Source organism: Cuculus canorus, chromosome 24 (assembly GCF_017976375.1).
Source record: "Cuculus canorus isolate bCucCan1 chromosome 24, bCucCan1.pri, whole genome shotgun sequence".
NCBI lineage: Eukaryota > Metazoa > Chordata > Aves > Cuculiformes > Cuculidae > Cuculus > Cuculus canorus.
Genome location: NC_071424.1, coordinates 4,519,229 through 4,536,836, shown reverse-complemented (window position 1 = coordinate 4,536,836; position 17,608 = coordinate 4,519,229). Strand labels below are relative to the sequence as shown.

The window sequence follows — 17,608 nt, the reverse complement described above, 5'->3', positions numbered from 1 at the left end:
CCTGGTCAGCACAGAACTGTTTTACAAACGCTGGAACGAACTGCGGATTGCACAAAGCTCTGAAAAACAAAGAGGCTTGCACAGTTCTCCAGCAGACTCTTTCCCAGTCAGTCCCCGTTGGGATTCTTCCTAGTTTTCCTGTGCTGAACGCCATACAGGCATAAAAATCTATGTAAGTGGAAAAACCCTCATCCGAGATGCTTAGTTAAGGGATAGGTTTTAATTGTGTAACTTGATGCATCTTCTGTGAACCATTTTTGTGTGTTTAAAAACCACTTTTTTGAAAGTTTGCCTTGTGCCTCAGCCTGAGCCACCAATGTCTTCATGCATTTGGAGTCATTTCGGTCATTTTCAGCCTGCTCCAGTTTATATTGGGAACATCTTTGTGTCTGTGGTGGCGGTTGGGACTATCCCAAATTCGTGTGTCTGAGAGGTGTTAGAGCTCAGAGTCAAAAATACGTCTTTGCTCAGCAGTGCAGGGCTTTCGGTAGGACAATCAGTGAAGAGATGGCTCTGGTGATCAAGGTGGGTGTCCTCTGTCCCTAAAGAACAGGCATCAGTTCTCCCACGCAGGTGGAAAGACCTGCTCAGCTTGTGTTGCCTTTCTGTTTATGGAGTTGAAGTTTTCCCAACAGCTGACAGGTTAAGATCTCACTAAACTTCCTGAAGTTGCGCATTTTGAAAGAAAACTACATACAAATCAAAATCCCTGTGGCTGCCAAGCTTGGAGTCAAAGCTGTCCTTCCCCTGCCATGAAATGAATGGCTTTAATGCTTGTTATCCCTGGAGGTGAGGTCTGGCAGCTGTGGGGGGGCCCAGCTACTGGCCAGGGCTCTTGTTTTCCATCCTGGCACGGCTTTGGTAGCGCTGTGGTCACCTTTGCGAGTGGCTGGGGCTGTTTCCCAGTGGCTTTGCATCCCAACACGGTTTTGGTAGCAAGGTGGCCACTGTGGCAACTGGTCAGGGCTGTTTCCTGATGGTTTTCCATCCTGACGCAGCTTTGGTAATGCTGTGGCCACCATGGCAAGTGGCTGGAGCTGTTTCCTGGTGGTTTTCCATCTCAACGTGGTTTTGGTAGCACGGTGGCCAGAGTGGCAAGCAGCCAGGGCTGTTTCCTGGTGGTCTTGCATCCATCCCCACATGGCTTTGGTATTGCTGTGGCCACCATGGCAAGTGGATGGGGCTGTTTCCCAGTGGTTTTCCATCCCACACAGCTTTGGTAGCGCTGTGGCCACTGTGGCAAGTGCCCTGGGGCCGTTTCCTGGTGTTTTTCTATCCTGACAAGGCTTTGGTAGCGCTGTGGCCACTGTGGCAAGTAGATGGGGCCGTTTCCTGGTGGTTTTCCATCCTGACATGGTTTTGGTAGGACGGTGGCTACCGTGGCAAGTAGATGGGGCCGTTTCCCGGTGGTTTTCCATCCTGACATGGTTTTGGTAGCACGGTGGCCACCGTGGCAAGTAGATGGGGCTGTTTCCCGGTGGTTTTCCACCCTGACACGGCTTTTGTAGTCCAGTGGCCACCGTGGCGAGCAGGCGGGCAGCAGGGGGCGCCGCTGCGCCACGGGGAGGGGGGTCTGCAATGCGAACTAATGAGCCCAGCCTCATTAAACCCGAGGGGAGCCTGGTTGGAAAGCTTTAGGGATTAACGCTGCTTGGGAAGCAGTGGTGGTGAAACTAAAACAGCACAAGCACCTGCTGTCTCCTCCTCCAGGTCAGCAGCGTTGCGGAGGAGCCCCGTATAGGTTAGCACTGGCTGCAGAGAGCCTGGAAACGGTGACATGGGGCAGGAGGTGCTGTTATCAGAGCTGCTGGGATGAGATAAGGTGGTGCTGCTGGTCTTTTTCATTCTCTCCCTCCGTGCAGCAGAACAAAACTGGAGCACGTTTAATAGATCATGGAATTGTGGAATGGTTTGAGTTGAAAAGGACCTAAAGCTCATCCAGTTCCACCACCTGCTGTGGGCAGGGACACCTCCCACTGGCTCAGGGCCTCTGAGCCCCATCCAACCTGGACTTGAACACCTCCAGGGATGGGGCAGCCACAACTGCTCTGGGCAACCTGTTCCAGGGCCTCCCCACCCTCACGGAAAAACATTTCTTCCCAAGATCTCATCTCAATCTCCCTTCTTTCAGCCGAAAACCATCCCCCCTTGTCCTCTCCCTGCACTCCTGATAAAGAGCCTCTCCCCATGTAATCAGTGGAGGGGCAAGAAAAACAAAAAGAAGCAGTAGACCTGAATTTGGAGACATCCCAAGAAATATGTGTGTAAATAGTCTCTAGTGTTTGCATGGAGTGTGAATGAAATGGTACACAGATAAGATTGTTGCTCTCCTAGCGAGAGACAGGCTCATGTTAGTTAGAACTGTAAATATGTTTCTTATTCTAACAATTAGTTTAGGAACTCATGTAACAATCTACCAAGCCTGGATATCTTATCCACCTGCTGTGAGTGTTTTAGAACTTGGAGTGGAGATGTTTTGCAGTGAGTTGTTGTAAACATAATTACCTCTGTTGTTCTATTTTAATAGCCAGGCTTTTCAGAGCTGAACAAAAAAACATCGCCTCTTCTTATCAGAGCAGACAACTGGCAGCAATACTTTGTCTGTCATTTCAGTCTTGCTGTGTATCCTTGGATAAAGTCACTTCAGGTTTTCCTTTTTCAGTGCCTTCGGTTGGTAAGCTGAAGTATGGAGCTTCATGTTGTCGTGTCAGTTTGGCTTTAATATCTTCTTAGCTGATTAATCTAAGTAAATCTACCCTAGGAGTACAATTGGCTGGGTTTTCTTGAAGGAATGAAACACTCAAATAGTGTTTAACTGGTTTATTAAAATGTATTTTAAACAATCAGTCTATTTTCTTGTCATTGCAAAGGATGGAATTATTCTGTTTTTCTTCTTCTGCCCTGTTTTCCATGAACCCCACCTAGTGACAGCCTGCGTGTTTGTCTTTTTTCCACAGATGTCATCTGGGTGATCCTCAGCGTGGAAGTTGGAGGACTTCTAGGTGTAACACAGCAGCTGTCATCATTTGAAACGGAGTTCAACACGCAACCGCATCGCAAGGTAGAAGGAAACTTTAACCCGTTCGCCTCTCCGCAGAAGAACAGGCAACCAGATGAAAACAACCTAAAAGACCCTGGGGGTTCTGAGCTAGGCACAATCGGCAAAAACACATGGGGGCCTGCTCCTGACCAAATCGAACAAGATCAGAATGGACTGTCACAAAACTCTGTAAATCTCTCCCCCAGCAGTCACTCGAACAACTTGTCGGTAGTGACGTACAGTAAGGTAGGTGCCCTGGGCGAACAGGAGAACGGGTAGGGGATGAGACTGTGGTGTGTGTAATAGCTCTTCGTTACAAACTGCAAAGCCCTTCCCTTCCGCTTCTGCCAGACCTGCTAAGGAAGGTTTTGGATTTGACTGTCTGACTCTGCCAACTCCTCATGTTATATTACAATACTTTTGCCTCTGATAGAGACTCTACCAGATCCACCTTTTTGTTTTTGCTTCAAGTCCTTCTTAAAATTTATATACTCTTGTCTGGGTGCTGTAACTATTAGTGGCTGGAGCCTGCTCCGGTTGCGTGTGCAAATAAGTCAAAATATCTCTCTAGATGTGCTCCTCGGTTTTTCATAATTTGGAAAAGAGAAAAAAATCGCCACACCCCTAAAACCTGTGATTAATTATGTAAACTTCTTTTTAGCTCATGTGGGGAGACTACAGAGCTCAACATTTTGATCCCAGGAGCTGTCAGGAGCAGTCAATCAAAGGACTATTCCTGTCTGTGTCCTTGTCTTGTTTATAATTGTAGATGACTTTTAAATTATCTTTACTTTAATTCTCTCAAAAGCTTGCTTGGTGGATGCTATATGAGTCTGAGTGATATTTTGACTGTTTTTATTTGCTTGTGTGTGACAAATGACTTGCAGGATTATTTACAATCCACAATCCACCTGTTAATGCAGCCAGTTTGTGTAGGTGTGTACTGTCGTATGTCAAACTAGTTCAATTCTTAAAATCCTTTAAAAACGCTTTACTGTACTTTAAGCAGGCTGTGTAGGACAATAACACTTGGTTGCTGAATGACTTAATAAAGCCCTAATGTTAGTTCACCTACAGCACTTTAGTTCCTAACTGGATGAACTGCCTGTCCGCTGCCAGTGGATCATATTTTAGTGTCCTACTTTGCACCAGGGCTATGCATTTTTTTTACTGATGGCATGCGCGGGATTAACTGTTTGACAGACTACCCGTCACCGTCTTTGTGTTTTGCACCCCGAACATAAATTGCTATAAAAGCTGTATTGGCTCCCGCTTCAAGATTCTTGCTCACTAAAAGTGAAATGGATGGCTTAGGAAATGATTAAAAAATAAAGCCTTTCACCTATCGGTTCGAATACAGCCTGAGTTAGCTGTGACTGGGAGTCACTACCTGTTAGTGGTGCTAGATGGGTAGCAGTGTTCCCCAAAGAGGCGGCGTTGTCGTTTACTGATTTAGCTTCTGCGTAAACTGTATCTCAGGTGCTTCAGGTGGGAAGCGCTGCAGCTCTGTACAGATCCCAGCAACAGTTGGTAACATCTCCTGGTGTCAAGTAATGGAAGATCAGTTACTAAGCACAGCTTTGAAATACTTGGCTTACAGAGCTGATATACTGGGTTTAATTTCAGTGGAAAAACTCAATTCCACTTTTGATTGTCAACTCTAGGCATTTTTTTCCCCTTTGCCTGTTTTCTGCTTGCAGAGCTTGGCAACTGCTTTGCAGTTGTTTTGCCATTGCAGGTGGATAAATGTGGAACTGCTGATCTGTGCCCTTCTGCGGGTTCCTGTGTAGAAGTTCTGGATGTGAGGCTTTGGCACTAGCCTGGCCTTCGCTTTTCATTAGGTCTCTCCCCGTGGTGTCTGTCCTTACCCTTCTTAGTGGAGGAGCGTGGTGAGGGCATCTGGACATGAAGGGTACCAACAGGCTCTCAGCTGAGGAGGGCATCCTTTGCCTCTTCTAAGGAAGAAATTAGGTGTAAGAAATTGGTACCTATTGAAGATGCAGAGGACATGGCAAAGGTCAGCTGTAGTGTGGAAAAGAAAATCCAAAAAGGAGAGTGAAGCCCTACCAGAGAGGATTTCACTTAATTTGAGTACGCTGGTTTAGCTAGTAACCCAAAGTTCATGATCAGTACTTGTTGGAGTTGTGAGCCATTGCAGCTGAACCTCGAGTGCAGGGTAAGGGGCCTTTCTCTCATTTGTTTGGGCTATTTTTATTTCCTTTTTTATCTACAGAATATTCTTGGGTGGATTTGAGGTAGATCTTATGAGATAAAAGCAGAAATTTGTTTCTTGCTTACTTCAGAAGGAAGAGCTTTATTGCCCTTTTCACAGATGGGGTATGTCAAAGTTCATTTATTTTGGGTTTTTTTTGTCTCTGCTGAAGTGTTTCCATTTGTGACATAATAAGTTAGCTTTTGCTTTGGAGGCTGTAATAAGGCAAATCTGAAGGTCAGAATTCTGCTCCCTTGTCCAGGCCAGGAGGCATTCTGCCACAGACACAATATTCCTGTGGGTACAGTGCTGTTTAGTGCGCAAGTTTGAGTGGATTTGGCATCCTGGATATTTGGTCTTGTTGAAAATCACCAAGTGAATGTGCTCACCTTTCCTGGTGTGGGTCTAGTGCTATGCACGCCTTCTTCCTGCACTCTGGAAATCCTGGAAGACGACCTTTTTTTTATTTTCCTAAAAAGAGGCAATGTGTAGCATTAACCTGAGCCCCAGCTGGGGAAAAGTGGAAGAGGTTTATTGGGGTTGATGTCAGCAGTATTAAACCCCCTGATCAGCAGATGGTGTTCCTTTACCTGTTAGGAAAAGCTGTCTGGCCCATCTTCCCCGCTTTCCTGGCAACTCGACCTGTGCTCTGCTGCTTGAGAGGGGAGAAAGCAAGCTCTGATCCCTGGAGCTGTTGTCTTGTGATTTAATATTAACGTGAAATGCTTTATTTCAAGTTGTGGGAGCATATGGAGGATACCGTTGGACATGAGGATTCCTGGATTTTACTTATCTTGGGCAGCTTCTCCAATATTGTCTGCTTTCATGGACCCAAAGTAAGGAGTGAGTCCCTGGTTGTGTTTGATACAACCTTTGGCGAGATAGAGCAGTGGGGGTGGGCAAGGTCTAGTAAAGGCATTCAGGAGGGCCTACATCCTCTGCTGAGATGCAATATAAGCCCTTAAATATTTCTCAGATCATGATGGAGGCTTCCTCTCATGAGGAGGAGATCGTGGAATACCCTAGTGATTCAGTTACATGAGGTCATGAAATGTTTCGAGATAGAACTAGCAGTTTCTGGCATCTGCAGCTGTAAAACACACCAGAAGCTGCCAGACCTTGTCTGTATTGGTTCTCCCTCTGGTGCAGCTGAGCAGGTGTGACTCGTCCTCTGAAATTCCCCGTGGAGTCAGGATCTCGGTGACACGTATGTGCCATCTGCTGCTGGATTAGACAAGTATATCGGTGTTTCACACATGGAAACTTTGAAAATGATTTCATACAACAGTGCGGAGTGCGTGGTTTGGATGCTCTGCTCAGTGAAACAAACTGTCCTAAGAAAACAAAACAAGCAAGAGGCTGAATTCCCTGTAAGCAGAGAAACTGAAACCTGTGGGTGAAACAAATGGCTTGTGATCTTTATTCCTGCTGTAGTGTATGCCTTCCCTGGGGCCACCCTGCCCACCTCATCAAATAAACTGCCGGAAGGGTCTGTGTTCAGGGCGTCGCTCTAAGCGTGTTGTTACATCTCGTCCCAGTGGAGTTTTTGCATGCTCTTAGAATTAAAGATGTGCTTAAGCGCAGGATAGGATGCTTATCTCAGGATAGGGATGAGCTGTATTAGAGTCCAGATATACCCATCCATGGGTATTTTATTCTTCTCGTTGGCAATCGCTTTCTCTCTGTATTCTTGAGAAAGATAAGGCTGGTGATGTAGCTTTCTTCTATTTACCTGCTCCTGTCTCATAGCAACGCTGCCGAGGTCACTGCTGCTCTCTTGTGACAGTCTTTTACGTTAAAAGCGCAAGATGCAGTCTTACTGTGCCTAGGGAGTTAGAGCTAAATTTCTTAACTAAGGATAAAACTAATCAGGTTTAAAGTGTCTAAAAAATCAGAAGTGTATAGCCATATGCTGACATTCGGATTGTACTTGTCACCTATATATATAAATTTATATCTTTAAATCGCCCATATGAATTGAGGAATTGCTGTGTGTAGAGAAGACTGCATGTAGAAGTAATGATTCTGAAAGATTTGCCCATACAGAGCAATTTGCATTGTTGCTGCTGTAGCAAAGGGCATTCTGCAGCTCGTCTGGTATGAATCTGCTGTTTGTTACTGTGCTGCTTGTACAAGTCCAATGAAATATAAGCATATTTGGAGTTCAACCAAATGAGAGTCTTAACACCTTTTTTTCCTGCTGTATCGATGCTCCTCATCTTCCATCTGTGTGGAGCTGAACTCTCATCCATGCTACTTGACAGCTTTCTATACGTAAAGGGAAACCAAACCTCTCGGTATCCTTAGAGCCTATAACTGGCTTCCCCTCTCAGAGTTTAAACGTTGCTGCTGCTTCTAGATATGTGTTTCTTCCCAACCAGGCCATGCCAATTTGAATTTTTTTGTATACCTCCATATATATTAGACGGATTTTTTTTTCACTGGAAACTATTTGGGTACTAAATTTCATTTGTGGGTAAGGAAGATGCCCCAGAAATGTTTGCTTCTGTGTAGAAGAGAAGCTCCTTCTATCCTCATCTCTGGGCTGGAAACCAGACTGGTTACCACGTGGTTAAATCCATTTAGAGCAAAGTAGGAGAAGGCTGAACTCTACCGTCTACCATAGCCACTCTTGACAGCCACACTGCTGCGCAGCATCTGCAGGCTACACTCTTGTTGCATGAGCTGGTTTGCTTCTCCAGTTAAAGACTAATGTGTTTGGATGCTGCATGTTAGCTCATCCATGAAAACTGGCGGTCCGTGTGCTTTTGGACTGTGGGAAATGTGAGATAATCTGATTTCAGCTTAACTTTGCTCCATTGCAGGCCAACAGCGTTTCCCTGTTCTTTTATCTCTGCGGACTAAAAGCACGCACTTGATTAAGTTACGAGAGCTGAGTTGTTGCATGGTAACTTAACCCCATACCTGAGCCCTTGCGTACTTCATCAGCTCTGTGCATCTGAACCAGCCCTGCGAGCGGCTGCGCTACCAGAAGGCTCTTAACTTCCCGGGGGTCTTAACCACCACCCCGTGTTTGCACAGCACACGTGGAATTAAAAACCAGCACCCAGTACTTTATTTCCTCTGTTAGTGTTGGGTTTACATCAGTTAATCAAGAGAACTCGGTGTAATTTGGAGAAGCGCTGAGTTAGGAGCGGCCCAGGAGGTGGTGGCGAGGAAGCGGGGACTTGTAGCGCAGTCTGTGCTGCCGTCGGTGCGCACGGGGAGACTCCTGTATCGCTTTGCAGCCGCGCATCAGAAACTCCTCTCTCTCAAAGTGTACCTTTTGTTGGTCTGACTCGGTCACCGAGGTGAAATAAAGATAGCTGTTTGAAAGCTTGCCTTGTGATGCTTTATGAAAGATTAACTTAATCTTCCTTTCATTTCTAGCACCGGTGCCTTCATGTAAAGAGCTCGGTATTTACAAAGGCCTTTAACTTTCCGAAATGTCTCCGTTACCGTCTAGATACAGAAGTCAAATGATAATTTGTACCAATAATTTTCATTTCAAGGCTTTTCTTGATAAAACGATCCTCTGCTCTCATGTATTTATCTGTATGAATAGCCCGTATGCGTTCACTAGCGAGTTAGCAATTACTTCTGTGGAAGATATCAGAAGAACTGCAAGTAAATTTGCAAAGCTGCAGCTGAGCTTTTCATAAGGACAGTGATCTCATTGTGAGTATAGAAGGGAATTCACCAAAAATAGGGTGAGTAATTCTCAGCTGAAACTACTCAGACAAATTGCAGTTGTATGCAGAATTATTTTTGCACGTTGATGACGTGAAATATTGCGTACAAGGGGTAAATATTCTTGAAAATGTCATATAATGGAGTTTTGTGTTTGCATTGCTTCAGAAACCGGAGTGTTCAGGTATCGAGACACTTGCTACACTTTGTACCTTGAATGAATGTAAGGAGAAACACTCGCTCCGCAGAGAGTTTGCACCTTACCAAGGAAGAAGAAAGCTTTATCCTTTCACAAAGGGAACAGAGTTTCTTGTCCAGGGTCTGATATTAAACAAAGACTATGCTTGATCTTAAAGAAAAGGTGTCTTTTCATATTCTAAGTTCTCCTGTACGCTAATAAATCTCACGGGTAAGTGAAACGCAGAGGCAATCCCAAAAGTAAAGATTTGGGGCTTTTTCTTCATGGTGAAATTCATTGCACCAGAATTTGCACCAGAGAAAGCTGAATGTGATCCCAGATTCCAGGACTGGTCTTGGAATCGCTGGAAGGAGAAGCTCATCTTGGGATATCAGCATGTGGAGGCAGTGCTAGCCGTACAAAGGTCTATGTGTTTGGTAATCTGATACTCTAAAGGTGAGCTAAATTCTGGTTTTAATTAGCACTTGATTAGCATAATGGTGTAGCTTTAAATTAGATGCTACAGAAAACAGCATCTGCAGCTCCAGAGGGTTTCGCTGAGAATAAGGTTAATGCCTTTTCGCAGAGTTTCTCTGCATACAAAAAGACCAACCAACCGTTCTCATGGCTGACTTCAGCCGAAGACTCGGAACCGTGTACTGATTAACTGTTAATTGTTTGTGTCATGGGGTGATGCAGATGTCTTAGCTCATGGGTGAGCACACATTAAATCAGCGAGGTTTTGCCTCTGAGATAAACTGTAAAACACATAACTGGTGCCAGGCTGGCTCTGCGGAGCTGGGGATGTTTGAACTGCTCCCCTGAGGCTGGCGAGTGTTGCTAGTCGGTACCTGCAGACAGAGCCTTATGTGCAGGGAACTAGATGAAGCAAATTCTGGCAAGTGTTTGCGTGGGTAATCAGCAACAAATGCTGGTTTTCTTCTGCAGAGCACTAAGTACCAACAGCTTAACCCCTTGGAGGCGAGGCTACTTAGGATCTTCCTTATAACATTGCTTTCCTTCTGCGTCCTCTAGGGATTTTTTTGTTTGCCTATTCACATTATTTAATGTTTCTCTATTCCTCCCATTCTCCTGATTTTTCAGAAATGTTGCTTATCTCTGTCTCTGATTTTGGTGGGAGCTTTTCCTTGCTGAGGTGAATTGTCATGCTGGAGTCTGCTGGGTGTTGCCTTCTCAAAAGCTTGCTCTACAAACTGGGAGCGCAGCGTATTCCTGCGGCAGAAGCATGTTTGTTTTATCATCGCTTACCTGTGTTTCTGCCTGCAAACACCACTTTCCAAGCTTTCAGTTGTCTTCCTGCGCAGATCGTGAGATATCCTGTTTAATTGTGTGCTAATCCCTCTCTGTCGGTCTAATTTGGAGAGCTGCTGATAGGTGCTTCGTTTTACCATTGCCATTCCATAAATCTTTCTCTCACCAGCTGTAGAGAGTTCTTTGAGCACTTCTGCTGTGACCTACATTTAGAAGAGAGCTCTTGAACTGGGGTTTTTGCAACTGGGCTTGAGCTAACGAAGCTGTTCCTTGACAAGAGTTGTGTTAAAGCCTTATGGCTTTTGCAGTGAGATTGTTATAGAGCAGTAGGAGAACATGCAGGAAACTGCTTTGAGATTGCCCTGTTAAAGGCAAAAGGCTGAAAACTGAAGTCAGAGCTTCACTTAAAGACTGAGAGTGGCTTTGGGCTAAATGGGGTCTTTGTCTTACTCGTCACCATGCACCAAAGAAGCTGGACTGCGTCTAAAAAATCGTTTGCATAATGGTCTTCCAACTTTGACAATGCAATATAATGAGTTTTTCTCTCTCCTCTCACTTCTGACCCAAGTGTGTGTCTAGATCTGACAGGAAGATTCTGTGTGTGGTTTGTACCTTCATTGTTACGACAAACTTCATATCTGTGTGACCTGGGGAAACCTCTTGCCTGCTGGTTGCTTTCTTTTGCTTCCTGATGACACCCTGGATGGCTGATTGGAACAAGAGAAACTAAAGGAGTCCCATTAGTTTGAGTCCTGTTAACTCAGTCTGTCACTTAGGCAACGCACCTCAGGAGGGAAAATGTATTCTGTCGTAAGCAGTTTGATTTTTTTGCTTAAATGTTGTGGTTGGTTCTCACTTGAGGAGAATGTTTATTGATACCTTGAGAGTGCGAAGTTATGGGAGATGGATTTCCAAGTCCTGTTTGTTTTGGTTTTTTTCTTAAATGGTCTCTTTTGTCCATTCTCAGCCTTTTATTGAACTGTTTGCTGTGCTCTTTAGCATAGCTTGGTGAACCTGCAGTTCCTTGGCCTCGCAGGTATTACAGCATCACGGGGCCTTCAGCACCCTGATCCAGTGGGAGGTGTCCCTGCTCGTCGCAGGGGGGTTGGAACTGGATGATCTTTAAGGTCCCTTCCAACTCAAACTCTTCTGTGATTCTGGGATCTATAGGGGATTTTTTGCTGTGGTGTAGAAAATAACCACAAGTTACTGTGTGGCCCGGTAACCCCTGGCTGTTACCTGGCCTCAATAGCACCTGGAAGAGGTAAGTAGATGGCATCTGGCATCTCTGGGGAAACCAGCTGCAAACAATGAAGCCACCTACAAACACCAAACCCCATGTTTTAAGAGCGTTTTGCAAGGCTGGACAGCAAAGGTCACACTGGTGGGTAAAGAGTTGCGTTTAGTTGGGAAGGACTTGGATGGGATGGTCATATATATACTAGGCGTACACTGATCCATTTTATTTCTTGCCTGCTGAAATTGATTGTCTCCAACTTTTCTTTCAGGGTTTCCACGGTCCTTATCCCTTCGGACAGTCTTAAAACACAAAAACACAAAACAGGTATCGGCAAGAGGAGAATTTAACAAAGAACTGACTTTGGGGGGGAGGGAGAGGGGGATTCATGTGGCAGACAGACACAACGTGGACCCCCTTCTCTGCCTCCGTGTTCTGAATAAAGAAGAAAAGACAAAAGCCCAATAACTTAGGACTAGCTGTGTCCAGAGAATATGAAATCTAAGGATGCATGTGTGAATGCTGGGTTTCAGGAGTGTTGTTCAATGCTATGAGAAAGAAAATATACCAACACAATGGGGTTTTTTTAGAGATCATTTTCACGTGTAGTAGGTAGCTTAAAAAGAAGTTTAAGCAATGAAAATGAAAAAGCCATCTTTAAAAGAAATATTTTGCCTACAGAGCGGTTGTAGCTTGAGCAAATGTTTAATTTGTTTGTTTCTTGTTCATCTTTATTTTAACTGAGGGACAGCGTGCATTTTTATGGAACTGTTGTGTTTTGCTTGTTACCGAATGGGAATTTGCTTGACATTTTCTGGCGCTTGTGCAGTGACTTCTTTCTGTTGGATGTTTTTTTTTTAATGACAGGTTGGGTCTGCACCCAGCTCTGCGTTTTTAATCTTGTCTGCTGGTTTTAGCTACCAACTTTTTAATCTCTTATTTCTTTTCTTTCCTCTTTCGGTTTGGGTGTTGCGGGTGGTTGTCCCGCGTGTCACTGAAAGCCGTGCTGAGAACCAGGTCTCAGTGTGAAAGCTGGAGAGAAAGACTCTGGGAATTCTAGGAGAATGCTGAGGGCTTATTTTCCCTTCCCCTTGTACATAAAGTACACACAAATACACACCCATATTAATAAGAAACAGATCTATTAAAGCTCCAGAGCTGTCCTATGTGGTTAGCATTTTAAAATACCTTTTTGTTAACTATTGATGTACAGTAGCTGTGCTTAGAGCAACCGAGCGAGCGAATCAGTCGTGTGCCAAGAGGAAACTTCTTCTGTAGCTGTAACGCACTTGCTAGTAGCTGCAAAGCTTTACAGAAGTCATGTCCTTTTAATTGTGAATCCTCATCTCTCTCTTATAGAGTCTTGACTTTGAATTCATTTCTCCTGTGATAAAGCATTAGCTTAAGGCCTAATTGTTGGCATTTCTGAATGCAGTGCAAGAGTTAGCATCATCAGCTGGATTCCACGCTATCCCTTGTATTCATTTGCCTTCATCGTCCTGGCTCGTACCTTCGTTGAGGTTCTCGCCTTCCAAACGGGCTCGGTGTTATAGGAGACATTGCTTCTCTAAAGACGTGGGTTGTTCTGCTGTTCCTCCAACATGTTTTCCTCCAGTTACAAATTGGGAAGCCCACTGTGAGGAGAAAGCGAATGGGCTCGAGTGGTGCGGTGGATTTCTAACCCACCACAGACCCTGTGGAGAGGCCAAGGTGAGGGCACACTGGAATAGCCGTCTGCCAAAGATACAGCAATATGCAAAGCTCCTAATACCTTCTTCTGAATCTCTCCAGGGAAGACAGTTGGCCTTGTTGGAGCAGAGTGATGGATCTTATGGAGGACAGTGGGAGTTCCTTGTATCCAAAGAGGAAGAATAGATTTTGTTTGATAGATTTTTGTTTGCATTTCAGAGGTTCTGTTGTTAAAGGACACTGTTATCTGAAGTCTGTCTCCTAAAATCTGTTTGCTGGGAGAAACAAGTTTAATGTAATGAATTATCTGCATGGAAGAGGCCCTGCAGGATCTGGACCGCTAGTCATCAGCACATGGAGTTTGGTGAGCACTCGGGCCTATCCCTGCAGCTCACTGGAGCTGGGTGGGTGTTTGGATCCAGAGCAAACCAGTGGAAGGTGGTGCTGTGCTGCTCAGTGGACCTGTAGAGTCCGGTTCTTGTCCTGTAGGATCATTTTGCTTTGAATTGTCTGTCTCCTCTTAGCATTCAGTCTAAGGAATGATTTGCATCGCCGTAGGGTAGCGTGGGCAAGTGGATCCTTTCTTCGTTCCCTCCATTCCGAGCAGGTGACTCTTGTGACCAGTTCTGAAGGCACAAACACATGCCTGACCGTCAAACCTCTTGCGATACTGATGCTTCCCTTCTGAAGGCGTTGGAAACACCGGAGCCTGCTGTTTGACCAAGTGACAAGGTGATTCCTTATCTTTATTGGCTCCTTATATCAGCAGTGTAGCGGAAGGGGAGGGAAAATGAAGATCTGAGTCCGTCATAGCTGGTGTTGCAACCTTTGCCTTGTGTCAGCTGAGGCATCTGGAAACTCTTCTACTCGGATACCCCCTTGTTTCCAGCCACACGCGCGCCTCCCGTGTGTAATGCCTGCCACATTCATGTTCCTGTGCTCCTCCTTGGACTGAGGTGTTCCTTTCTAGAAAGAAAACAACCCTTGCATGCCCCCCAAGTAGCTGTGTGCTTTCCCACTCAGAAGGCAACTTGTTCTGCACAGCCTTGAATTCTCTCGAGTGTTTTTAGTTGGTGTCCTTGTGACAAGGGTGGCGTCCTGCAGGGTGTGAAGAAAGGCAGGGCCAGACCTGAGTTGCTCCTGCAATCTGCAACTTCTTGCTGCTCCCCTCTTCTTCCCCACGTAGGTGAGCTTGAGTGCTCTTGTCTGCAGGAATGATCTCTCTGCAAACGATAGTGCAGAGCTCTGGATGCTTTGAGAGTTGGGGCTGTAACCCTGGCCGTGACAGCGGACGAATGTTTGTATTCATGGTTGCTCTACCTCTGGCTTTGTCATTGAGTAAAAACTGTTTTGCTGACGCCAAAGGTGGTTTTATCTCCTGTGGTTCCTTCGAGCTTAGTGGCGCAGCCAGCCCTCAAATTGCTCTTGCTGTCAGGTTTCCAGCTTTTAAATGGGAAGATTTGAGATGTGCTCAGCAAAGCTCTTCCCAAGTGACTTCAAGGCACTGTGATTGTATTGGTTTCTGTAGGGTTGATGCCTCCAAACTCATGGCGTCTTAACACCGAATACAGGAATCCAATGGCCTGATTTTTCCTAAGTGCTGAATGCCAAATATTTTGGTGAGCCTGAAGTGTGCGCAGCTGCTCAGATAACCTTATCCAGGTGAGTTATGCCCGCAGAACTCAGGCCTGTTAGAAATGGGAAACCCTTCCTGAGTTGAGACTGGTGAACCAGTAAAGAGGCTGTTCCCCCAGTGAGGCTGGTGTTCCTGACTGGGGCAGGGATGGGGCTGGTACCCGCTGGTACAGAGACAGAGAGGCTGCGATTGGCTCCAGTCTGATTAACACCTGCCTGCCTTGAGGCTCTTAGGATTGAGAGGGAGATCTTCCTTACCCTGCAGGAGAAAAAAGATCAGGCAGAACATCTCTGATTGTGTCTAAATGGATCCCTGTGTCACTGTGAGCTGCGTAGGCTGTGTCACATCACTGATAAGAGTTGAGCAATGGCAGACCACACACCTCTCAGCCTGAAAACGGAGCACGATATCCCCAGGGATGCCCCAAAACTGGCAGTTCCCTGTGGAGAGCTGGAAGCTGCTGTCCACGTCGCAAGAACCTTGGATTCGGACCCCTCTGGGGTTTAGAAGTTGCTGCTCCACCACTGAGGAGCAAAGCTGTTGTGGTCAGAGAGCATGCGGGCACGAGAGCAGCCGGAGTCTGCAGGGTTCAGAAATGCACGCTGTCCCACCTCTGGGTTTCTGTTGTGTGTTTAATTTTTTTCCGTGTGGAAGTGGTGCGTGGGTGGTTCTGCAGCCTGTCTGTTGGCTCCGGGGGGAGCGCGTGCGTGGAGCAGGATGGTTGGTGTGTTGCCTCGTTGAGTCTGGGAGAAGTCCTGTGATAGCACATTGGAGGTAAAAATAAAGGAAGCTTTTTCCTTAATGTATAAATGAATATTTGTATGATTAAATTAACACAGAAAAAAAAAAAATGTTCTGTAGCTTTTGAGAGTTTTATTGTATCTGCAAAACCTTCTGTCATCTTGCAGTTAAATGTACCCAGCTTGTTCCAGGGTGTTCCCAGGCACTAGGGCACAGCATCCTCCAACCCACTTTTAGCTCTGCCTTTATACCAAAACTAATTCAGTGCCTACCGAGTGTATCAAACAACCTTTCCAGCTCAGGCAGTGGGGTCCAAGGATGGCTGAGAGACACATCCGGATTTCTTTGTGGCGCTGGGGACGGAGAGCCTGGGGAGAAAGAAAAGAGGAGGCCGCACTGGGTGCGCGGTGGATTTATTTATAGCCATTCACCAATGTCAGCGGTGAACTTCCTTTCTTATAAGGACAGGTAACGTCTCCAGAGTGGGGCTGTGGATGGAGCTCAGCACTAGGTAAGCCCAGCATGAGCTGCCAGCACCTTATCACCTGCGATCGGGATGGAAGCAGGAGGGGAGGCGGCACTGAGAGGTCCTGGTGTGGATGTGAAGAGTGACAGTCTGGTTTTAGTGATCTCTGTACAGAGCAATGCCCCAGTCGTGGCCTTCAATGCCCCTTGTGGGGCTTATTTGCTCCTCAGCTCTTTGCCCAGCACCTCGGTGCAGGCTGTGGTGAGGCTTCAGACAGCGACAGAGCAGCCCTGCTGTTTCATGAGGTTCTTGGAGAGGAATTTTCAATGCAGGAATTCTGTTGTTTTCTCTTTTTTTTCACTATCTCGAAGGCAATATCTGCTGCTCCCCTGTATCGGGGTGAGGCACGTGGAGGTCTCTGCTTTGCTGGGTGCTTGCATGGTCATCTTGGGCTGATTCCATTTCCCAGACGAGGCCGCTCCGGGCACCCAGCCCAAAGGTTTGCCTATATAAACTATACCATGGGGCAGCTTAGGTGAAGCTGTTCTCTTGCTTACATGTGACTTTGCTGCTAATCCCTGCAAGAAGTCTCAATATGCGTGTGCTGGATTTGCTTTTTAACATTTGAATAAATGCCTAGAGCTTTCCTGTGCCGTTTAAGCTTCACTGGGAACAGACATCCTGCTACCTGTGCCTGTGGGTATTTATTTTGTGCCTTGAAAAGAACGCACCCCTTGAGCTCCTGCTGCTCATGGGTGTCTTTAAGATCACTCTGTTTGGGTAGGTGAGGATTGCCTCCCAGTCTCCCTGCCCAAGCTTTTCATTTGCTGGTTGTTTGCTTGAAAGAATCTGTTTGTCTTTAGGGTTGCAACCTGTCAAAGTTTGCCAGTGCAGGACAATGCCAACACACCTTCTTCTCCTGTCTTCTGAGCAGGCAAATAATTGGAGGGATTGCTGTAATGGAGGTGATCCCACCACCACGATTCCTGCGCTGAGGCTGGGTGTGGTGCGGGGTGGCAAGGCAGGAGGCCAAGGCAAACGGCTCTGCAGTCACCTATGGGTTTGCTTTGTCGGCTTGTTTATTTTTGATGAGGAACCAGATCGCTGTCCATTAAAAGTTAAAATAATAATAATTCTGTTCTTAAGCAGCTTTTTGTGGTTCCTGAAGCACCGGCTGCGGTAGGCAGGGGGATGTTCCCCACTGGATGGGTTGTGTGATGAATTGCAGTGAGGATGGTGAGGGTTAAAGCAGGAGGGGAGGATGCCCAACGCTCCTCTTGGGCAGTGCCTCTGGATTGAGGGCAAGATTTCGTCCCTAAAAGGGTTATCAAGCCAGGTTGGATGGGACCTTGGGCAGCCTGAGCTAGTGGGATGTCCCTGCTGATGGCTGTGAGGTTGGAACTAGATGAACTTTATGGTCCCTTCTAACCTAAACTATTCTGTGGTT

General features: G+C 46.1%; 1 protein-coding gene across 2 annotated transcripts in view; it reads left to right on the top strand.

Annotated features, from left to right (window-relative positions):
- The window catches only part of ILRUN (inflammation and lipid regulator with UBA-like and NBR1-like domains), a 35,494-nt gene extending 19,688 nt beyond the window's left edge, over positions 1-15,806 (top strand). Inside the window, exons 4-5 of one of the 2 annotated variants that reach the window (XM_009567329.2) lie at positions 2,958-3,286; positions 11,901-15,806. In XM_009567329.2, the coding sequence (XP_009565624.1) occupies positions 2,958-3,286; positions 11,901-11,936 (365 nt within the window). In that variant the 3' untranslated portion in view covers positions 11,937-15,806. Of the gene's footprint in view, positions 1-2,957; positions 3,287-8,077; positions 11,217-11,900 lie in introns of those variants that run through there. The other variant, XM_054087417.1, reaches the window with a different exon arrangement.
- The last annotated feature ends 1,802 nt before the right edge of the window (positions 15,807-17,608 follow it).